This window comes from Alligator mississippiensis, chromosome 4 (assembly GCF_030867095.1).
Source record: "Alligator mississippiensis isolate rAllMis1 chromosome 4, rAllMis1, whole genome shotgun sequence".
Classification (NCBI taxonomy): Eukaryota; Metazoa; Chordata; order Crocodylia; family Alligatoridae; genus Alligator; species Alligator mississippiensis.
Window position 1 is genome coordinate 70,696,118 of NC_081827.1, and position 19,551 is coordinate 70,715,668.

The 19,551-nt window shown below is 40.7% G+C and overlaps 1 protein-coding gene across 5 annotated transcripts in view; it reads right to left on the reverse strand.

Annotated features, from left to right (window-relative positions):
* Positions 1 to 19,551, reverse strand: part of PTPRB (protein tyrosine phosphatase receptor type B) — an 88,858-nt gene that overhangs the window by 40,936 nt on the left and 28,371 nt on the right. For 3 of the 5 annotated variants that reach the window (XM_019493628.2, XM_019493618.2, XM_019493638.2), the window contains 8 exons: positions 15,509 to 15,787; positions 14,211 to 14,468; positions 11,043 to 11,135; positions 10,109 to 10,372; positions 7,421 to 7,690; positions 5,097 to 5,357; positions 2,626 to 2,892; positions 1,259 to 1,522 (listed from right to left, as the gene is read on the reverse strand). In XM_019493628.2, coding sequence (XP_019349173.1) covers positions 1,259 to 1,522; positions 2,626 to 2,892; positions 5,097 to 5,357; positions 7,421 to 7,690; positions 10,109 to 10,372; positions 11,043 to 11,135; positions 14,211 to 14,468; positions 15,509 to 15,787 — 1,956 coding nt within the window. The remainder of the gene's footprint in view (positions 1 to 1,258; positions 1,523 to 2,625; positions 2,893 to 5,096; positions 5,358 to 7,420; positions 7,691 to 10,108; positions 10,373 to 11,042; positions 11,136 to 14,210; positions 14,469 to 15,508; positions 15,788 to 19,551) is intronic. The other 2 variants (XM_019493635.2, XM_019493644.2) reach the window with 1 other exon arrangement.

The following is a 19,551-nucleotide window of genomic DNA, read 5'->3' on the forward strand; positions in this document are numbered from 1 at the left end:
TGGGTCAGATCCCGGTTCCACTTATTAGACACCATATAGATGTAGGCACCTAAGTGTGATCCTATTCTAGCCTGCTCGAGTCCCTGAAAAAAATCTATTACTTTCTTCATCTTTGCCATAAGATTAAAGTACAAAAAGTGGCGAAGAGGAGGAGGATCCACCCACCCCTTTGTATTAACAGGGTTTTAGGGAACTGAGTAGGATGGGATAGAATTGCACTTCGGAGCCTAATAGGTAGAATGAGATCTGGACCTTTGTCTTCAGGCTGTAATGTGGCAATGAGTTCCATAGATTGACTTTGCAATGAGTGGATGAGAATGTCCTTTTATTTGTTCTATGTTTGCTACCTTTCAGTTTAATTCACTGTTCTCTTGTTCTTCTGTAAAGTGAAAAGACTAAAAATGCATGCCATCTTCTGTACCCTTTGTTAATTTGTATACTTATCTCCTGTATCCTTTTCTTCTTATACTTCCCCAGTTAACCTGTTTTTAATACTCTTTTAAATATCTTCATATCAATTCTTCCCACAACTTTAATAAATTTGGTCACTCTTCTCTGAAACCCCCTGTGCCTGTTACATCCTCTTTAAACAGAGCTCAATAAGAAGTCAAGGAGTTTATCATTTATATGATAAAATATTTTCAGTCTTACTTTCCATTCTCTATTCACTTATGCACCTGTTTTTGTGGGGTGTTTTGCCGCTTGGACAGTGACAGCAAACAATAGTACATAAAAGGCTAAACAACAAGATTTGGGGCAAAGAACTATTGAGCCAAAAACTGTCATCTGAGCTCAGTTCACCATGAGGACTGTCAAATTATTATTAGATTCTGATGTTTCACAAAATTGAAAGCTCCTTATCCTTTCACTTATACTTGATTAAAATTCTGAGTCTCCTGAAAACCACAAATTAATTCTCACTCAGGTTGGCTTTACCATGTAATTACTCTGTGTCCTCCTTTTCCTTCTCATGCAGTGAGCTAAATTCTGTTCCCATTAAGTCAATTGAGGCTTCAACATAGGTAAGAACAGTAGGCCTGAGTCTCATTTATATTCAGGACTATGTACTACAGCCCCAGGGGTAATGGGAATCAGTCCTTCGTTCTTTAGCAGTGTAGTTTTATGACCTAACCCTCTCACCCACAACCTTCAGGTATACTTTTTGGTTAGGTGTTAATACTAAGATGGATCACTGCAAAAGACTGAACAAGAGATATGACTGAATTCACACAGAGCTTCTTTTTTCTGTCCTTTTTACCTGTTCTTTCCTGACTGAAGGAATGATTTTCATATTTCCCACTTTTTGTGGTTATCATCACATTGTAGAGTCTTCCAGGAGTGAGGCTGCTAAAGGAACATTCACTGAAGGATTTGGAAATGGTCAGAGTCTGAACAGTCTGGCCATTATGAGAGAGTGTTACCAAATAGCTATCTACATCTCCGGTAGCTGGCAGCCAGGAAACACTGAGGTAGTCACGCCGACCTGAGTTATTCACTGTTACTCCAGTCACACTGGAAGGAACTATGCAACAACAACAAAAAAGAGAATTATATAGCTTATTCCTATTAAGGGTAACAAGCATATATAGAACGTGACTATGAAAAATTAAAATCTAGGGTTCTTATTCAGGACTAGGAAGTTTTGCACAAACATCTGAGTTTCTGAGGAAACTGAATGAAATTATCTGTGACAGTAAGAATAAAGGTCTGATGGTGACACTTCAAAAATCTCAGAATATTGCTATGCTCACAAAGCATCATTCATCATAAGTATGAATAACCACTTATACTTTAGTTGTTTCAAAGGCCCAGCAAACATATATATGTAATTATCAGTAGTTTTCTGCCCTCTAGTGATCAGATTTTATATTCATGTATTATTTATTTGCAGTGAAGCAAACTGTCCCCATGCATTTCACCTTGTCAGAGCTGGTCAGTTTCTCATGTAATTATCAGAAGTATTTACTGGAATACTGTAAGTTGAATGTGCCAGACCCTTAGCAGGCACAATTTGGTATAACTCCACTGAACTGAAGCTGATGTACACTTGTGGAGGCTCTGGTGGCCCATATTCTGTCATAGTCAATAGCACTGGAAGATTTTAAGAATGTTTTCTGGTTTTTAAAGCTTTGAGTTCTATTTTCTCACTGTCTTTCATTATTTTTTTCTGCAAATACAAGTCTTTGTTTTCATGAGAAACATCTGAGTCAAATCACAGAATTTTTGTTTTTCCCAAATTAAAAAAAATGATTCATTTGTATTGGTGCTTTAATATTTTTCCAAGTCATTCAATATCCAGAAGACTGTTGCTGGTCTCTCTGGCTCCTGAAAGGTGCAGAATTAAACCAAAAGATTCTGAATTGAATGTTTCACATCCTTGTACTATGTGAAGGGCATCACAAAGAGCCATTATAATTCACAAGAATCTTGGCAAGAGACAGGGAATGGAAGGACAAGGGATTAAGTAACTTGTCCAGGATTACACATAGGAAATCTTTGGCTAAATCTAGCAGCAAACCCAGTGCTGATCTAGTACTTTAACCACAAAAAACTTTCTTCATATTGAGTTCAGGCTTAAAGAATTTACAAATAGGGGGTGAAGCACAACCTTCTCCCCTTTTATACCTGTCCTTCCTTCTGCAATTGTTTGTCTGGAAGATATTCCTCCACTAACTGTGGTCACAACCACTGAGTAGAGGCCTCCAGGTTTCAGGGAATGGAAGTGATATCTGTTGGTCTCACTGGGTACAGTCTCATTTTTAATGACTACATTTTCATGAATCAGCAGCACTTGGTATGACTCTACATCTCCCACTGCCCTTGTCCAATTGGTGAACAGACTGTTGGTTGCTCCTTGGTTTTCCACAGTTAGGCTAGTCACCTGAGCTGGAACTGCAATGGGAAAATAGCATATTAGTAAACAGAAACAAAGACAAAAAATTCCCCAAGTAAACAGAGTTCAGTCACACTATAGAAATGCATCAAAGCAGCAGTTCAATTTACAGACAGACTCAACAGGCCTAAAAATAAACTAACTGTGGACTCCCAGTCCTGTTTCCTGTCTGATGGGATGTGGTGCATCGGAAACCATCTACTGCACTGAGATGTCTCCCAGGCTTTAATAGGTCAGACTAAAATGATTCAAGATTGAAAGCCTGGGAGGGACCGCATTTCATAAATACCATTAAAATAAAAACAAAATACTTAAAAAACAATCGTTTATGTGATGACTATTGTACTTGCCTAGATTTCTCCCACCCACCTGCTCCTTTTCAGTGGCAAATGAATTCCACAAACAAAAGAGGACTTAGCTAAGGAAACACCTTTCAATTCTGTAATTTTCTGAGTTACTGAGACATATGTTACTAGTCTTTCTTGAATTTGTTTTGCTATGGAAAAAATTCAGAGCACTCATTTTTTACTATCAAAAGCTGAATGATAGAGTGCCATTCTTGTTACAATACAGTGGACCTATATAGACAAAAGTAAATGGCACCTGGCTTAACATATGGACCAAATTTTCACAAAAGCTCAAATTAACCTTTTAAAACTTGACAAAAGTTGGTTGAAATAAGGAAACATTTTGGCCTTGGTTGGCAGTCAGACTTAACTGTCCTACCTTCCTATATGTGAGAACACATAAACCCTGGAAAATTAAGGTTCAGACTTCCTATTTTGTCTAATATCAATCTCAGTACTAAAATACTAACTATTGGACTTTGGTTCCAAAATAATTTGGCGTAATCTATTTTTAATGTGCACCTACTTTCATCTAATTGTACTTCTAATTACCATTGAAATAATTCTATTGACAGTAATCATTATATTAGTGATATTAAATATAATTAGATTAAGTTAAAAATGTACTTATTAAAAGTAGATCAGATTAGGTCAATTAAAGAGTGGTCAGAACCAAAATCCTATATTCAAACATGACTGAACTTTGGAAAAGTTTGAATCTGATTCTGAACTTTTCCTCTCAACCTTGTGTGGGCTTTGTCATTGTGAGGCTTGGATTTTTGTGCAAAAGGCTATTTTTATCTATTCAGACCTTACTAGGATTTTTGTGGGAATACCTTTAGGTTCCAACATATACTTGCAAACCTAGTAGATCCTGGAAGTTGATAAGGTTGAGAGAATATTAGGTCTCAGCTATATGGTACATTCAAAAGTAAACACCAAAGTTTCTGAGTTTGATACTTTATAACCAGTGCCTGATTTGATTGCAAAAAAAATAGATTCAGCCTAAGTGACGTGTGACATTCACCCTTTTCAAGGACGGGGTGCCTAAAAGAGAAGGGAATGAAATCTCAGCTCTAATTACAAAATCGATAAATGAAGTTTGAAGTCATGCATCTTACTGTTCTAAAGAATAATAACACTTTATTAAGCTTCACAAGGGATCATTATCAAGCTTTGTAGGCTTGATTTGACTAACTGCAATGTATGGTTTTTTCAGGGTTGTGTCCACCAGCAGTTACAATTTAAGACCTCGAATGCATTAAGGAGCACATCAGTCGGGAAAAGCAAAGTGACATATATGATTTACATTTGTACACGTGCACAAAATTAGCACCCTGTCATTTTCATACTAGCATCCAAAAAGGATTACAATTTTACTTGTGCAGCAGTCTTCATCCTGAGAACAGACAGAGGTTTTAGAATCAAAAGGGCATGAAATTCAAACTATATTTTGAAGGTTATACATGTTTTCTGCCTGCCAAACTTGAAATTTTCCCCTGAAGCAATACTTTTCCATTATATTTTTTCCAAAGGTGAACTTCCCTTAGAAAGTGAAAATGGGCCTTTTATATGGAGCCTCATGCGAATACATATTGATCAGACACAACATCCATATTTCAGAAACCAGTTTTGATTAGGAATTACATATCCTTCCCAGAAAGAGTTGGCAAATGGCAGAGAAGAGAAAAGATGTTCTGAAATATACTGTAAAGTACCTTACATACATAAAAAGAGTTTTAGAAATGTGACATTTCTACTGAGAAAATGCACACAAGTTCCTGAGTCAATTCAAAGATAGCAAGCAGTTGGTGATAGTGATTCACAAAAGTTAAAGCAGACTGATAATATGGTACCTGTTCTTCCTTCTACTGAAGTCCAGTTGCTTAAATCCCCACTAAAGCTGGTGACAGTAGCTATGTATTTTCTCCCAGGATCTAAATCCGCAAACGTGAATTCTTTAGCTTCTTTTGCAAGAGCTTTGTTTCTGACAGTAAGACCAGTATCTTCCAATGAAACCACATAATTGTCCCATTCTGCAACAGGGGTTACCCACATAATACTAAGTGAAGATTCATTGGTATGCTTTATACGGAGATGAAGAACGGGATGTGGAGCTGAGGGAAGAACATAAATATAGCAATGAATATATCAATGAGCAAAGGACTTTACAGTGAATATACATGCCACATCTTGGCAAAACACTTGAAAAGAATCAGGAAAAAATCTAACACTGCATTTGTGTTAATGGGATATAAGGATATCTCCCAATGGAGTAACAATTTTATTGAGGGAATGGTGATAAACTCTAATCTAACAAGGAACATATATTTTGAAGGAGGAAACCTTTTAAATCTAAGCATAGATTTAACTGCCTTGTTGAATCTGGGGTCCTAGACAGGGAAATAAAGAATTAGTATTGGAAAATGGCTGTAATAAATATGAAAGGTATGTGCCTAGGTCCACATTCTATTCTTACCCTGGTGTTTTTCTGAAGGAATTCTACTGAAGTTAATGGGATGATTCCACCTATAGACTAGAACGAATGAGAGAACTTTATCTTTTATATGCATATTGAGGAGTTGGTGTATGCGTGTAAAGGGATGTAGAGTATTCATCATTAAAGTTGGTCTCATAGGTGAAAGCCTAGTCTCTCTCACTTTGCAATTATATCAGTAAAGTTCAGTTAACTTCAAAGAAATCACTACAGGTTTGCTCCAAAGACAGTGAAATCAAAATGGGTCCCATATTTATATTCAGAGAATCACAGAAAGTTAGGGTTGGAAGGGACCTCAGGAGGTCATCTAGTCCAACCCCCTGCTCAAAGCAGGACCATCCCCAACTATATCATCCCAGACAAGGCTTTGTCTAGCCAGGTTTTGAAAACCTCCAAAGATGGAGCTTCCACCGCCTCTCTGGATAACCTGTTTCAGTGTTTTACTATTCTCCTAGCGAGAAAATTCTTCCTGATATCTAACCTAAACTACCCTTGCTGCAACTTAAGACCATTGCTCCTTGGTTCATCATCTGCCACCACTAAGAGCAGTCTAGCTCCATCCTCTTTTGAACCCCACCATGAGGTAGTTGAGCCTGCTATTTAGTCCCCTCTCAGTCTTCTCTTCTCTATACTAAATAAGCCCAGTTCCCTCAGTCTTTCCTCATAAGTTATGTCCCCCAGCCCCCTCATCATTTTTGTCGCCCTCCAATGGATTCTCTCCCATTTGTCCACATCCTTTCTGTAGTAAGTAGCCCGAAACTGAACGTAGTACTCCAGATGTGGCCTCACCAGTTCTGAATAGAGGGGAATAATCACTTCCCTTGACTGTCCGGCAACACTGCTACCAATGCAACCCAGTATGCTGCTAGCCTTCTTTGTAACAAGGCCACTCTGCTGGCTCATATTCAGCCTATTGTTCACTGTAACCCCCAGGTTCTTTTCTGCAGAGCTGCTGCCCAACCAGACCCATGGAATAAGCTGAGCCAGGGAAGATTAGTTCCTTTAGATGTATTGCAGCTAAATCAGTGCAAATGAGGATTACCTCCACTAATACTATAGATTTAGAATAATGAACAAAATCTGGCAACAGTTCTCATACAAAGCTGTTTGTACATCACTCGGTTACATCTCATGGTCTAATTCTACTTTCACAAAGCAAAACAGGAGTTCCTTCAATGAAGCCAACAGAGTTATATTAGTGTAAGTGGTGTGAATCATTACATGCAAACCTCGCTTACCTAAACTGCACTCACTTCACTTCAAATGCTTTCCACATTTACACAAGACTGGGTCTCCGGGAAAGGCAGAATCAGTCCAAATTACACTGCTTTATCACTTATCCCCATTTTCTGACCAGCTGAAATTCAATGGGAAAATTCAAGCACTGTCCACACCACAACTAGACATGGTATCCTAAGATAACTAAAGCCACCGAGCAGCTAATAACAAAGATCTAGGTATTTGTTCTTTCGCTTACAAAGTCAGTAGGCAGATAATCACACCAGTAAAATTAGTTACCTGTAATGTTCGTGTAAAAGCAATTTTCTTGTGAATCATTTAGTGAAATTCACTTGTGAATTTCCTAATAAATAAGCACCATATCTGTTTTTTTTCAAACTGCCAAAATAGTCCCCCCTTGAATATTTTGAAAATTCAAATGAACAGAATAATAAGAGTGCTGACCTGTTCGGCCCTTGCAATGAGCAGCATTTTGTAAATTTCCACTTTCCACTATGACTGCCACCTCATATTGTCTTCCTGGGATGAGTCCTATATCATGGATGACATATTCTGTTCGGTCTTTCTCAATGGTAGTGTTTAGCAGCACAGTGGAAAGGTTCAGAAGCACGAGATTGTACCTCTCCCAGTCTCCCGCAGGGGGCAGCCAGCTCACTCTCAGAGATCTCAACCAACCACCACTACTTGCTCTCAGATTGGAAACTTTCCGGGGAACTGAAATACAGAAACAAGAGAGAGACTTTGTATTTTTTTTCCCTGAGGAGACACTACTGGACAGCGCTGAAACCTGATTCACAGCCCAACCACTGCTGAAGTATTAAGCAATCCCCTGTAAAAATACTTGGGCAGCTAAAATTTTCCTGCTGTGCATACTCAGATGTACTGCCTCCTCACCTGAGCTAAGCATCTTGGTGCTGATCTAATGCCTAAGGCCATTTGGAAACTATAAACTAGGCATTTCTGTGCCTAAGTCCCTTTCAGGGCCCAATTCACTAGTGTCTCACACACACCAACGACACTTAGTTCAGCCAAAAACACAGCAGCCAGGGCTGGTGGTGGTCAGAAATGTGGGTTGTTGTAGGTGCTACTTCCTATACACCATTCCAGTGTTAAATTACTTGGTGAAAAATGAAAGATCTGGGTTCTAGGTCTTCATCAAACCCACATATACGTCCTGCTAGGAGAGTAACCCAGTCCCTAGTATCTACATTACGCTGAGGAGGAGAGGACTTTTCACCCTTCTAGTTGAAGCTGAGGGACTTATGTGCGCAAACATAATTCAAAAAATAAACTCAGAGATTTCAAATAGAAATCTATAGTCTTAAAAATATTTTGACCTACTGTGGTCTTTCTGAGTCCTTTGTAATAGAAGAATTGCTCTGTTATTCTTCTGTAGTGAAAAAAAATCAAGTGAAAGCTAAGAGCTCAGAAGAGAGATTTTCTGAGGGGTACCTTGAGTCTAACAAGGATGAGAACAACTGGCTCCTTCTATCTGTTTAGCCTTGAGTGCCAAAACCAGGCTCCCAAATCCTTCCTCAGGACCCAAAACTGTTTTGAAAGTGTGGCTCCTTTTATTAAAAACCCTAACTGTAGATATCCAAAGTTTGAAAATGGTCCTCATGTCACAAACTGGAACATCAAAAATAGGAGTTACACCATCTAGTTACACATTAAGATGGATGCATTACTTCTGTAAATATCGTAGCACATTTATACGTGGAAGGCTAAGTTCTGATTCTATTTAAGTCAATGGAAGATTTGCCCATATTTGTTATGTTACCAATGCTAAATCAATATTTGGCCTAGATTCAATAAGGTACTTAAGACATGTGAAATCTGTGGGACTAATTATGTGCTTAAAAGGAGCTTACTGAATCACAATAGGAGTGATAAGAATTAGAGAAACTGAGCCACGTAGGTTTAACTGAAACAGGTTAAAAATGTCTTTTCTAGGTAATAGGTAAAAATAGCTCAAGGTTTCACACAGATTCTTTTATTTCATAAAGCAACATTTTTTTGTTTGGGATAACACTCATGAAAACAGTAGTTTTGTTTCATCTTTTCCTCTTATTAGCAACGTTCTTCTAATCTGTCTATTTTTAAATATGTACAAACTTTCTACAGGGTTTTTTTTGTACTTGTGGATTCTGAGATACATATCAGCCCATTTTCAGTTTATACTTGTACTCATCATCCACTTGAAAATTTTCCTCATCTAAGGAAGCTGCACTTGAAGCTGTCAGGTGACCACCCATTTAATAATCTTCCCCAAAAAGGGTTGACTGGCAATCAAATGATAGTTGGCTGGGGAGACAGCATCAAGAGCTCATCTAAATTCTATCATGAACCAAGATATGTATAATGTAAGTAATGCATGGTCATGGTCAATAATAATGTGGGGCAACTACTACAGACTGTTTCAAAAATCAGCTAAGCGTGAGCTGACAAAAATTGACACTATGCATAAAAAGAAAAAAATAACCCATTACCACCAAAAATGCTATGTGCTGTGCTCAGTCAGAGCTGTTGGCAGTCAAGAAGGCTTTAACTTAATGAGTTGTGCCTAAGGTCAAGATCCTACTTAATACTAAATTTCAGTTCATCCTGTCCCTGAGTATCTTAACATTGATTAATCAATCCCAATGTATATAAACAAACTCTAGAATTGCAGTGATTGAGCCCAATGATTTGCACATGTCTGATTTGCAAGGGTCAGAGTGATATTGTTATACATTGTTGATAGTTCTTTAAATAATTTCACTCTGAAATTCTACGTGAACACTTCCATTTCTTATAGTGTCATTTTACATACTGCTCGGGGTTAGACTCAAGATAACAAAATTGCTCAAAAGTAATTTGAAATATAGGTGCTGAACAGCCTGGCTACAGGCTCAACCAGTTACTGAAGCCTAACTACAGCATATACCACTGCTTCCTACTCACAGGGTGGCACTGTAGCTCTGACTACTGGCTGCCCAGCTGCTGTGAATAAGAGCAAGACATAACTCTTTTTATTTTATATTGCCAGGCAAGCAAACATTTATTCCAACATGATCTTCTACATCATGGTTTAGGCAATGAGACAGATAAAAGCAGGCAATTACAGTGTTTTTACTGAGGGAGAAGACTTACCTGTCCTGCCAGTTGCCATCTTAACGGTGACTAGTTCACCACTTATCGTGCTGACAGTAACATGGTAAAGACATCCTGGAGTTAGCTTGTTGAATTGAGTCTGTGTAACCTGGGGTGGTAAAGTTTTGGTTTCTTTAATGGAGCCAAGGTAAGACAGTGTAATATTATAAAAATCAAGGTTTCCTGGAGGCCTTTTCCATGCAACTTTTAATGTATCCAAGCTGCCATCATTAGTCACCATCAAATTTGACACTTCTGCTGGGGCTAAAAAAAACACGAGAAAGAAAACAAAACACTTAACCTAGAGAGCATACAAAACCCCTTACTTCTGTACTGTGCTATGCATTTTGAATTTTTAAATTCATATGTAAATTTATATTTAAGATCATTAATTTAAAAAGTGGTTCTATTAATAGCTTTTACTATAGCAACACAGGATGAGCAAATCCATCTGACACCTCCAGTATTTTTAGTAACTATTTGGGCTCTGGTGGGCCTCAAAGAGGGGGAGTTCTAGATCTGAGGATTAGCTACTGAGAATGACCTCTTGTGTTTTAGACAGGCAAACTTGGGGTACAGCTGGTACTAGTAGGAGGTTGCTTCTGGCTGATCTCATTGATTGCAATGTGGTATAAGAGGGAAAGCACTTATGTAGGACCCAGCTGTTTAGGACCTTATAGGTCAAAAATTTGGATTGAATCTAGAAAGCTTTATGGAGCTATTGCAGAATCTGGAACATTGGAGTTGTGTGTTCCTGGTGACCAAACCCCTTCAGAAGTTGGGCCACTGCATACTGTACTGGCTGCAGCTTTCAGGTGGTCATTGAGGGCAGCCCCATGTGAAGCAGACAACAGTTGTCTATCCTGGAGTTTAAAAAAGCATGGATGATGGTGGCTAGATCCTAATCTGAAAGGAAGGGTTGCAGCCTTCTCACCAGATGGAGTTGAAGAAAGGTGCTCCCAGCCACCGCTACCACATGATGGTCCAGTTGCAGCAGAGGATTCAGTGGCACCCCCAAGCTGCAAACCTGAGTGACAAGGGGAGGCTGAATCTAATCAACACTAGGTGATCCAATGCATGCAAGGTCAAGCAGTCTGCCCACCACCACCACCATCTCTGTCTTGTGTGAACTCAGCTACAGTTAGATCACCTACATCTAGGACCCAAATGATACCAGGCACTGGGAAAGGACCAAGACAGTGGGGTCCAGGGCAGATAAGAGAGAAAGAGCTGGGTATCATCAGCAAACAGACGGAACCTCACTCCAAGCCTTTGCATGAGCTCACCCAGCAGTCTTACATACACATTGAATAGGAAGAAGGGTGAGAAGGACCTCTGAGGGACTCCACAGGAAAGGTGGACAATAAGCACTCGCCCATCCCTACCCTGTGGGACCTCCCTGCTAGGAAAAAGAAGAACCAGTTTAGAGAAGTCCCACAAATACTCACCAGAACACGTAAATGCTTTATTAGTTCCTCATGGTCAATGGTATTAAAGGCTGCTGAGAGATCAAGTAAGATCAGCAGGATACAATTTCTCCTGTTGATCTCCAAGAAAAGATCATTTGACCAAGGCCATGAAGGCAATCTGGCTCCGCACCCAGGGCTAGGCTGACCATATGGAAATCCCAGAAATCTGGGACATCATCCAGGAAATCTGGTACACTGCCTCCCTACCGCCCAGCTGCAATCACAAGTCAGTGGGGATGGGGTTGTGTGCTAGGCAAGCTGTGGTGCCTGCCTGCTCACCTGCAAGGTGCTCCATGCTGCTCTGAGTCCCAGCCAGACTGTGCCCTGTGCCCCTGTGTTTCTGGGATGCCCATTATAATTCCCAATAGCTGGCTGGGACCAGCCTCTGAAATCCAGGACTATCCCAGCTAAAATGGGACATATGGTAACGCTACCCAGGGCAAAAGCCAGACTGACAAGTGTTTATGAAACAGAGTGCATCCAGATACATTTGGAGTGGTCAGGCAACCACCCATTCAATAATCTTCCCCAAAAAGGGTTGGTTGGAAATGGGGTAATATCTGGATGAGGAGACAGCATCAAGAGATAACTTCTTGAGTAGGGGTTGGACAACTGCAGATGTAAAAATATCTGACACCCTGCCCTCCAAAAAGGAGGCACTGACAGCCCACACCAGCAATGATCATCTCTCTCTTGGTTGGCTTTTACAAGGCAAGATGGCCATGGATCCAGTTCACAGCTGGCTGCCGTGAGCACTTTCATGCTGCCAAGCACAGCGAGGGGGAGGGGGGTGACAATGGCAATAGAAACTGACCCATGTAAACCAGAAAAGACAGGGATTTACCCATCTGAGACTCAAACTTTACAGCACAAGTGGTGATCCCCCAACTGTGCTGGATGTGGTAAGTCTTGATTGAAAAAGCCAATCATGGCACACACTGCTCAAGACTCATGATATAGCAGTGCAATTGTTAGATTAAACACCACAGCTTCATGGCACTTATTCCTAATTTACACTGGCCTATGTGGGATCAAAATTAAACCTTGTAGTTTGATACTGCACCAAAATATTGTGTTTTCAGTAGAGGTGCACCGATACATTGGTCCAATATTGGATCAGTACCGATATAAAGACAATTGGTTGTATCAGAAATCAGCTCAATGGGCTGATAATTTGGCCAATAAATGCTTGCGCGTGCATGCAGCCACAGTGCAATACTCAGGCAGCAAGGAGCAGAGCCTGGCAGTGTGGAGAGCTACCGCCAGCTGGTAAGTCCATTCTGGTGGAAGGGGAGCAGGGAGGAAAGGGGCATGGATGGGGGGCATATCACCCCCCCTGCACCTGCAGTGAGGGAGGGGGCAGGCACTGCCCAGCCGGGGTGGAAAGCATCTCCCACTGCTGCACAGACACTGAGAGGGTACGGGGTGTGGGGAGCAGGGGCATGTGCCCCCGGATCTGCGTGAGGTGGGGCAGGCAGGCTGCACCAGGCTCTTCTCAGCAGGGGCTGGACTTGGGGCGGGGGCTATGGAGGGGCTGCAGCCACCCCAAATTTCACCATAGCTTCCTCCCAGTGCTGCCACTGCTGCCTGCCCACCCGGCACAGCAGGGTTGATCTGGAAAGAGATGCACCAGGTGGGAGGGAGCTACAGTGAAATATGGGGTGGTTGCAGCCCCCTCTGTAGCTCCTGCCCCAAGCCCAACCCCTGCTGAGAAGAGGCTGGTGCAGCCCCAGCTCCAGCCCACAGCTGCAGCCCACCTGGCCCACCCTGTGCAAATCTGGGGGCACCTCACCCCCCGTACCTTTCCAGGGTGTGCGCAGTGGCAGAAGCCACCCCTGCCCCCTGACAAGTGCCCCACCCCACCCCACCCCAGGTGGGAAGTGCCTGTCCTTGCACCTACCTCACCGTGGGGGGAAGTGGGGGTTGTTTGATCTGACCCCACCATGCCCCTTCCCTCCCTGCTCCCGTTCCACCACAATGGACTTACCAGGGGGAGGCTGCTCTCCATGTTGTATGGGAAATCAGATCGGTATCAGCTGATATGCCTCCTAAAAATTGAATATAGGTATCGGCTCCCAAAATCTCTATCAGTGCACCCCTAGTTTTCAGTTATGATTGTTCTAAAATGTAAGATGTTTCTTGTTGCTAGAGCTGGGGAGGAAATGCTTCCCTATACTGTGCAGATTTTCAAGATTTCAAACCTCTTCCTTTTCACATCAGGGGTAAACAGAAATCTTGGGGTAAGAAACAGACACACACCCCAGAACAGCCAATGACCTAGTGCTTAGAGCACTAACCTGATGTGTAGAGAACTCAGGCTCAAGGTCCTGCTCGTTCTGTTTGGAAGTCTGCATTCAGGGAGTCCCTAACTCCACATTTTAGGATAGAATCTTATCCACCAGGGTCAGTCTCTCTGTCTTTCTGACCTCATTATTTATATTCATATAATGTAAAAAAGCTTTGACAGGCAAACTCAGGCAACTTAGAGAGCAAAAACTCAAACCTGGGTCTCTCACATGCTAAGTGAATGCCTAGTCAAATAAGTTATGTTCCCAGTAAAAGCTGTGGTTCTAATGAATTAGCTTCTTTTAACCATTTCATTAAAATACCCCAACAGTTCTGAGAAATCCTACCTGTCCTAACAAGTTTAAAGTTGTAGCTCTCTAGCTCTGCAGCTTCAGTTATGACAGAGAGATTATACAGGTGTCCTGCTGTAAGTCCAGAAAAAGTGTAGGAGGTTAAGTGCTCCTCCTGCTTAATCTCCTGATCTTGTTTCTCATTATCCAGTAATACCAGCCTGTATTGATCCACATTCCCAGAACCACGTTCCCATGAAACACCAATCGTGTCCATCTTGACAGTGACCTGCATATTTTTCACAGGAGAGGGAACTGTAGGAATGAAAAACACATGTTTTATACATAATGGTTTTCTTCACTATTTGAGATTCAACTATGTAACTAATAACTGAAAGATTTTAAGATGGTTTAGTGCTTCCAAAAAGCAAAAGCAAAATTTATGGCTAAATATGATACGACAACATTTTTTCTTACTTAGAAAATGATTGTCAAAGTTGGCCACGGAGTCTTGATTTGTTTATTTCCATTTATAACTATTATGCTCTGCTTACAGACATAAAAACCCCCAAAATGGTGCTTTACTTTTAACTCTGCATGCCCCTGCACTGAGCCCAGCACATGCCCAGAAGAGGCATCACATTAGGTGGCTTACCCAATGTCTGTATAGATCTGGCACTTCAGTGGGGCTTTTTGGGAACTTTTATTTAATAGCTGATTGAAACAGCTTTAGATAAAAGCACCAAAAAAGCCCGGCTGAAGCGCCCAATCTATATGGACGCTGTGGAGCCAGGTCGAACTAATGTACTGCTTCTCCCAGTTTGTCGCCTCATTTTCAACTCTGGCCCAGACCCCCTACCAGGAAGAGCCTGGTGCTGTCCCAGCCCCCAGTGGCAGCCCGCCCTCTGCCACGCACACATCCAGGGGACACATGATCCTCCATGCTTTCCCTGGGGTGCACCAGCGGCAAAAGCCACCCCTTTTCCTTCCTTGTGCTCCTGGACGAGCTGCTCCCAGCTCTGTCCCAGGCCCTGCTCTGCCCTGGCTGGGCAGCGCCTGTCCCTGCCTCTGCCATAGCCCCACCCCATCCCTCACCGTGGGGACCTCGATTTGCCCCCCCCGTCCTCCCCCCTGCTCCTTTTCCCTCACGGATTTACCAGCTGGACACTGCCAGCCTGCACACATGCATGCAACATTTATCAGTGACATTATCGGCCACATCAGCCAAAAAAAATCTACTGCCGATAATGTCAATTTTGCTTTTATTGGCACCGATACAACATGAACCGATGTATTGGTGAACCTCTAATTGTAAATAGCCTTATTCAGATGAATCACAGTAAAACGCATCTTACCAGTAGATCCACTGATCTGAAGTGCAGGGGTACTTTTATTTCCAGCAACTGCAGTTAGGACAATATTGTATTTGCTACCAGGGATAAGATTGGAAAAGGTCTGCTCTGTTCTGGAAACACCTTCTGATATTCGGACCTCCTTTATCTGTTTATTACTACGATCATATAGCTGTAACACATAAAAGTCCACCCTTCCTGGAGAAGGACTCCACCAGGCCTGTAAGCTTGTAGATGTAGTTTTGGCCTTATTAATTTCAAACTTATCAGGTGGTAAAGGATCTGCAATTAAAAATAACGTAAAAATATTAATTTACTTGGCGTTTTAAGAAGCTTTGTTCTATCAGTACAGACCATTTTTCATTTTTCCACTGCTAATCTTCCTGTACAAGGCTTTCTTTGCTCCATTTCCAAAAGGCAGATTCACTGAAAATACAATTAGTCATCCCATGAGATGGTCCTAGGTAACCCAGAAATGTGTATACTATAGGAAAAAGGCATGCTGTGTTGCATATAAATATTGAGTTTTGAAATCTGTTGACATTAAAACCATGACAATGGTGTACCATAAAACAGATCTGCAATAAGACTGCCTCAGGATAATGTTGGCTATAAATATGGCACCAGTAGCTTTAGTGTTAAGACATTTACACCAGACTATATTCTTAATGAGGCTTTTGAGTTAGATTCACTACACCAAGATCATAAATAAGTGTGCAACCTATTTCAGTTTTTTTCTAGTTGGTAAGTTAGTCACAAACCTGTGTATATTTAAAACTCTTTATGGTACAATTTTAAGTAGTAATCTTTTGCTTTTTGCTATTTTCTTCTATATACCACTCTCCTCCTGGAAAGGCCTTTAATACTAGAAATACTGTCCTGCTTCACACTCGCTGGGCATTTGCTTTAAAATGACAACAAACAGAGTGAAAACGAGAGAATGCCGATTGTTATTGTGGTTTCCTGTTAGGTTGTTCATCAATTCAATATATTTTATGCAACACAAAAGACATTTATCATACACTGATGTAATAAAGTTCTAGTTGGCTTTTATATTTGGCAATGAAATTATGTTATTATACACAAAAGAAAGTGCATTAAAAAAACCTCCAGAAATTTCACAGTCAAATGCTCATAAGTTCAGAGTGTAGAGAAGCAGGGTTGCCCATGCTACTTGAATTCAGTCTTGGGCATATAGCCTTGCCTAGTATCACAAGGAAAGGGTCTACCAGCTCTCCAGGTAACTTACAGTGCAGCACCTTATATATATATATATATATATATATATATATATATATATATAAAATCACAAAAAAAATCCTTTTTTTTCCTTTCAACTTATGGCTTCATTCTGTGGACTCTGAATGAGCTAGGACAGAGAGCATGTGATCATTTAATTGGAGACCAAATCATAAGGAGCTCAAATAAAGGCTGAATGGACAACCTTAATTCGGGCATTTCCTAGCTTTCAAGAGCTTGACTTTGCAATCTTAATGTTCATTGAATACATTTTCTTGTATATGACTCTCTAGAGCATTCTTTTAATGCATTTCCTTGTATGTGATCTCTAAAAAAGCAAACATAAAGTAGGATTCAGTTCTGTCTAGTGAAACTAGACCAATGCTCCAGCATAGATCACCTGATGGATGGAAGGCATACCTTGGCACACATGGCTAAAGAGGGGGTGTTGTGGCCCTACTATTTCAGGACACAACAGAACTATCATAAGACTGATCTCAATATGCTACTCTGTCAGAGCCTGGCATAGGGCTTTGCTGGGTAAAAGCCACTGAATAATGAAAATTCTGGGCTGTAGAATGGCTGAAAGATGCTTCGTAAGGCTGCTATAAGCTAGAGCTTCCTCTGTTGCTCCCTTCAATGAGGCCTCAGGGGCTCCCACAACTCCTCATGATAGTATCTGGGAGGTACAGAGATGGCTGAAAACCTCCTCCACCCCTACTCCATTTGGACAGACATTTTATTCTGGAAGGTGCAGACAGAATCTGCCCCAAGTACTGTTCTAAACTCTTTCTGATGGGACCTTGTGTAAGCTCTCATTTCTCCCAGCTGGAAAATATTGGGAATGGTATTTATTAACTTCCTTTCTAATACTGGGATTTGAGGCCATGCTCAATAATGAGTGCAAAGACCCCAGAATTATTAACACAGGTCAGTGGAAGCTCGAAGACTAAAATTCATCTTGATGACCAACACAAGAGCTTTCCCTAGATAAAAAGAGTTGGGGCAATTTCTAGTGCTGCTGCCTGCCTGCCTGTTCCTTTTTCCACCTGGAACTCTGTATCTGGGAGCATTCTCAGGGAAGTTTGCACGCTAGGAAAGCTAGGCTGAAGTGTGTCCAGAACAGACTGAGATTTTAAGTCTCTTACAAGTTTTGCTCTGCACAAGCAAATAAATTATGATATTCAAGAGTTAACTGTCAGTCAAAATTAATAAGAATCTGAGGAGGAAAGTAAAGGCATCTCTCTGAACCCAGAACTCTTGCTGAGCTTCAACTTATTTTGCCAAACTGTAAAAGACTAATGTACTTCAAAAAATGTAAAAGAACTGAAATGGACATTGGAACTACCTACTTCTCCTTTACCCTCTCTTGGAAACAAATAACATCTTTCTTCTGAAACTTTTTCTGTTAAAAAATAATTTCAATTGAAGCAAGGAAGAAGCACAACCCCCCCCAAAGGTCAAACAGTTAAAACTTAAGAAACTAAGAGCAATTCAAATGTGGGGGGGGGGGGGGGGGGGGCGGTAATAGTAAAATGTGTCAAGAAGCCTTAACAATGGGCCTTGCTACCAGCTCCACCTATAACATATACTAATCCACTAAGGATTATTGCACTGGCAAAATGAATAGCTTTAGGATAAAATTATTCATGGAAGACAACTGGTTTAATCAGAAAAGATCATTTGAGATTCTGAAATAAATGCCAGCACTGTATTAGATAAGGTTCATTAGGTAGGTGTGATATATTTTATTAGACATCTAGCCAAAAAACCTTGCATGCCTATGTCCTTAGACCAACATGGCTACAACCAACAACCCCATATAAGGTAAGATGCTTATACAGCTGAAAATTAGTCAGACTGACTGAGAGTGGCAAAGAACCATGCCTAATAGTTGGCAGGCTCTTTCATTTTTGTTGAGACAACAAAATTAGGAGTATGTTGACTGCTCATTGGTGCTTCAACCCCCCCCCCAACACTGTAATGCAAAACATATCATATTAAATCATTCAAAGATAATAGCATATTATTTTATACACTATAACTTCTGCGTACACTGCATTAGATGTGGCATTTATCTTCTAAGGTGTATTTCAAGGAGAATAAAAAAAAAAGCTTGCGTGCCTAGAAAGGTGAAGTTCAGAAATTCAGACTTTATCTAATCTATCTGGCCCAGAAAAGAAAACACTCAGTCCTCTGTACATCCGTTAGAACAAAGGAACAATGAGATTGGGAAGTGCCTGGCCTGAAAGAGCCCTTGCTGGAAACAAACACTTAAAAAACCATTTACATTGTTATAAAATTCTTTGCTGGCCACTGTCCAACATTGATATATCACTGAAATAAAATATTTTCATGAAGATATTTTTATACTAGTCTATGATATATGAAGGAATGCCTTCAAGAATACAGAATAAATAAATAAATCCATAAATCTTCAGGGTCCATTTTTTTTTTTTACTTCTGCTGAATGAGTTATACTTTTCATGAAGATTTTTAACAAACCTACTTTGCATGTACAGCTACTGCCCACATTATATTAACGTGGTAATTATGATTGCATATGCAGATTCCCAAAGACATAACGGTGCTTAAATCAAAGAAACAAAATGCAGATTTGACCTTGCAAGATGAGGACAGGACTAAGAGTGGAAATTCTTGAGCTTCAATCCTTGTGGCCTTCAGGATCGCCTGGAGTCTAGCAGAGTTTATGAACTCTGATGGTCCACTTCATGGGTGGGAGAATTCTTTTTTTTCTTTCTAGTTAAGTACTAAGTTTCAAACAGGATCCTGGCTCTGCTGGCACA